Here is a 4179-nt window from a genome sequence, read left to right as displayed (position 1 = left end):
GAATAAATTTTAAAGTAAAAAATAATTCAGAATTTGAAAATTCATAACATTTTGTTTCTCAGGATTAGAATGACTTCAAGGAAAGAAAACAAAAAAGACACCAGCATGTGTTGGAACTGTTCTCCCATGATGACTGACTGGTAGTTCTTTTACTTTTCTTTCCCCCTTTAGTGTTTATTATACCTGGGCAAGTGGGCAAGAGATATCCGGAATGCCTCTCCTTGGTTGACATGTGCTTCTAAGACTGTTCCCAAAATTACTGAGCCCAACGAGAAGAAAGACTCATTGGCAGGGCAAACTCTCCAAGAAACAAGAGGCAGGGGAGCCTTGCATTGTGTGAAGGAACTTTTAAGAAACACCGAGAAAATGCTACAGTATATTACAGTTGGAAATCTAGGCACTGTGATGACAAATCTGTAAGCTCTGGCATTTGGACCATTTTGATACTAGAGGGTAGTGTTGAGAAGAACATCTATATTTATCTACTTTTACATAATGAGAAGGACTGAAAAATCTTGCAACGTAACACTTAAATGGCTTTTGAGGCATTTCGACGGCTGTCACCCCTTGTCTCTCCATGCTATGGTTGGCATTTAAAGGCTTTGGAAATATATATGTATAGACTTCAGAGAGTTGCCAGGTAAATCTCCCTAGTGTGTGTGTGGGTGGTGGTGGCGGGGGTGCGGGGGGAGGAAGAAGAAAATATTCTCCAAAAGCTCATTATCTGAATATTGTGGGGTATAAAGTTGCAGGAATGGGATTTTCTACTTAAGCCCTAAAATCAAATCCTTTATGATCTGCATGTAGTGCATTACCTTATACTATGATCTGTCACCACTTGCATCTCATAGTATAGGCCCAACAATGTGCAGAACACAAATTCTGACTGCCATCTAATATGACTTGCCAAGGACAGCAGCCAGGTTAACAATCCAATCCATTGTCAACCCTTAGTCACCTTCTCTGGGCTGTCAGTGGCTTAAAGTCCCAGTTCCACCAAATCACAAACCAGTTCTGTCATCCTCTCCCATCCATCTGTTGTAGATAGAACTGAGTTATTAGAGGACGCCAAACTTTGGGGATCAGAGACTGAAAAGCAAATGGTCTCTCAGCCACTTAGTAAAGTGGACCAGAAGCATTCGGGGTAGGGTTTTTAAACTACATTTTGTCCTTTTCTTACCCTTGCTCAGACACCCTGTATTCTACTTGGGTTTATACCAGCTTGCTGAAGATGAGTACTCCAGGAAAAATAAAACAAAAACAAGAGATTTCACTTGTTGAGAAATATTATATAACAATGCATGGATTCCTATACATTCCAAATGACTTCATCTAATGGAAAGGAGGAATACGCTGGTTCTATCAATGAGTTAAGTTTAAGGAAAGCAAAAAAAAAACAAGAACAATGTGATAGTTAAGGAGGAACTGGGTATGCAGAGAGGGCAAGTGACAGACTAACTTCCACCTCCAAGTAGCTAGTTAGCATGTCTCAACTTTGGTCCTCTGTAGTTTACTGATCATTTTTAGAGTTCTAAGTGTGGAGAGTTTGCATTGAAGAACATGAAAATCATACACCCTAACCGATGTGTAAGTTGCAATGCTGCTATATTGATTTGGAATTTGTAATGTATCCTAAGGGTATTTGGAATTTCTCACCTATTCCAGGTTCATGCCAATTATGCTTCGGTTCCTTTTAAGAAGCTTGGGGAGTGTCAATGCATTCTCCTGGACAGGAAGATTTTGCCTGCTCACTGACTTGCTCACTGACAGTATGACAAGGGAAGGAAGACAGGTGAAAGAAAGAATGAAGAATATGAGTATCAGAATCGAACAGGAAGGGAAACTGCTTTATGGCTTAATTGCAGTGAAAATGATTGCTGTTTCATAGCTATGGAGGGGCGAGCAGGGCTAATCCAAGCCTTCCTCTCAGGTTATTTTGGAACCACTCAAACACGGTTTGGGAATGATAGACTGAAAATGATTGGTTTGATTTTGTTGTTCAACTTGTGTGAAATGCCAAAGGTCAACCTAGATCACAAACTGAGAAATCCAGGATGTAAGTTTTTAAAGTATAGGAGATGCAGTCCTTTAAACGTATATATTGCTAGGATTAAGTGCGACTGACTGAGTAGCCAGCAAATGATGGAAAGTCTACGGGGACAACACAGAATAGGAAGACGCTGGGTAATTTCAACCACCCATTGGTGCCAGGACAGAGCAGGGATGCTAGCAAGCATATTAACTTGGGATTTAAACTATTTTGTCCCATAGATACCTTATCCCTTTTTCTCTTATGTTCCCGAACAAAAATCCATCTCTTTACAAGGAAATAATGTTGTGTTCTGAAGTGATAATACAATTTCCAGCCAGTCCCAACTTCCTGTAAAGAAACTTAATTTGGAGATAAACCAGATATTCTAATTCCCATTAGAAATTTTAATTCTCTCAGTGTTTTTCTTTTTATAATCGACCATGGCAGCTGTTTGATGTCTTGTGGGAGGTAAGGGGAGGAGTGAGGGAAGAAATTGAAAATGCTTATTTCAAATTTCCACATCTGACTTTTAGAAAACATCTACGGCAAAGGAATAACTTCATATTCATTCTGAATCTTGATAACATTTTTTTTTTAACTTGGGCTGTGAAAATGGATAGTAGCGATGGAATATCTGTCCACGCTAAACCAAGGGCTGGAGTACAACTTGGATGAGAAATGTACAGTTGAAATTGACCATTTAAAAGACGATTTGTCACACACAGTTTGCATCCATGCAGACTGATAGATTTATAATTACATTATGTACAAAAATGTTTTAGTTTATTAAGGCAACCACAATTTGGATTCTTTGTCCAAGGTGGCTTGATACAACTGGAGTGGAGATACCCTTTGAACATTTTCATATATTTTTTTTTTCAGATAAGAACACTTACTCCCATTTGCTTTTAAGAAATAATTATCAAGTGATAATGGACTTCTATTGTCTTTTTGTTTCCTTTCATCAGCTATCATTATTTGTGTTTAAAAATCACATACCAAGGTATTGCTAAACACTTGTCTTTCTGGTGGGTCTGGAGTTCAGTTTTTGGTGATCCGTCACTTACTACATTTGCTGTGGGATAGGAAAGCCTACTTTGCCTAGTCTCTGACAATATGTTTCAAGTTTAAAGATAACCTGGTTGATACCGGGTCAAAATATCCTTGACTGGTCTGATTACTTAGTAAGAAGGCCCTATCCACTTTGAGTATCTGTTACACAATGATGGGGACTCAAAGCCAGGTTCCTTGGGACAGCATGTCTAAGGTGACTTTTACAACACAGGCAAGGGCAGGGTTACATGATTTAGGTGTGTACCAAGAAAACGAAGGCAGGAGTTCAGTTAATGAAAAGGGATGTGGTGGTACAATGTGCAGAGGAAAATGGGCGATGCTGAATATTAGTGTGTGTATCATAGGAGAAGCACACAAAAGAATGTGGATGTACATCTACAGATTTCTCTCACTGGAATTTCACCTCCTGATGATACGATTCCATCTAAGAACAAAAATGTTTTGGTCACTGTAGATGACATTGGTGCCCCAAAGCCTAGCAAAGCTTTAAAACCAAATAAAATAAAAACCAATGAAAGGGTATTACAGCAAAGTCAGTTGTGAAATTTGTACCTCTTCTCCCCTTGGAATGTTTCCTACTGGAGGGTGTCTCCCTTTGGATTTTCCTGGCCAGCAAATGAAATGGGATCAAGTGCGCACCTTGGATGTTGCCTCTCAGGAGGCGATGGAGAGTACCACGGGCTCTCTCCTCCATGGGTCTTCTATTGCCCTTAAAGGATCTATCAAGACTGAAGTGCTGCTTGGCTGGGAACTGCTGTAAAGCACAGACAAGCTTCTTTTGAAGGGGTCCCCCTCCTTTGCTTTCCCAATAGCTCCTGATGGCTCAACCTCCTCATCTGGACCGATTCTGCCTGCCCAGCTTTGGGAGAGGCGGGCACTCTGCCCCCACCCTGACTGCACTTCCAATGTGTCAGTCTCCCCAGCCCCAGGTTCTGACGCCCAGACCCGCCCTAGGGAAGGACATCACTCTCGCTCCCTCGGGATTTCCTCGGCCTTTTGGCCTTCACCTCCTCTTCTTGGGGAAGGGGCTGTGATGGGGGCAGCTGTTGTGGGGTCTGCACAGGAGGCTGAGC

The 4179-nt window shown here is 41.1% G+C and overlaps 1 protein-coding gene across 1 annotated transcript in view; it reads right to left on the bottom strand.

Moving 5' to 3' along the window:
• Positions 1–4056: 4056 nt before the first annotated feature.
• SETBP1 (SET binding protein 1) overlaps positions 4057–4179 on the bottom strand; it is a 503955-nt gene continuing 503832 nt past the window's right edge. Inside the window, exon 7 of the mRNA XM_006835139.1 lies at positions 4057–4173. Coding sequence (XP_006835202.1) covers positions 4057–4173 — 117 coding nt within the window. The remainder of the gene's footprint in view (positions 4174–4179) is intronic.

Source organism: Chrysochloris asiatica, unplaced genomic scaffold (assembly GCF_000296735.1).
Source record: "Chrysochloris asiatica unplaced genomic scaffold, ChrAsi1.0 scaffold00015, whole genome shotgun sequence".
NCBI classification, from domain to species: domain Eukaryota; kingdom Metazoa; phylum Chordata; class Mammalia; order Afrosoricida; family Chrysochloridae; genus Chrysochloris; species Chrysochloris asiatica.
Note: the sequence above shows the minus strand (reverse complement) of the source record. Positions and strands in the feature narration are given on the sequence as shown.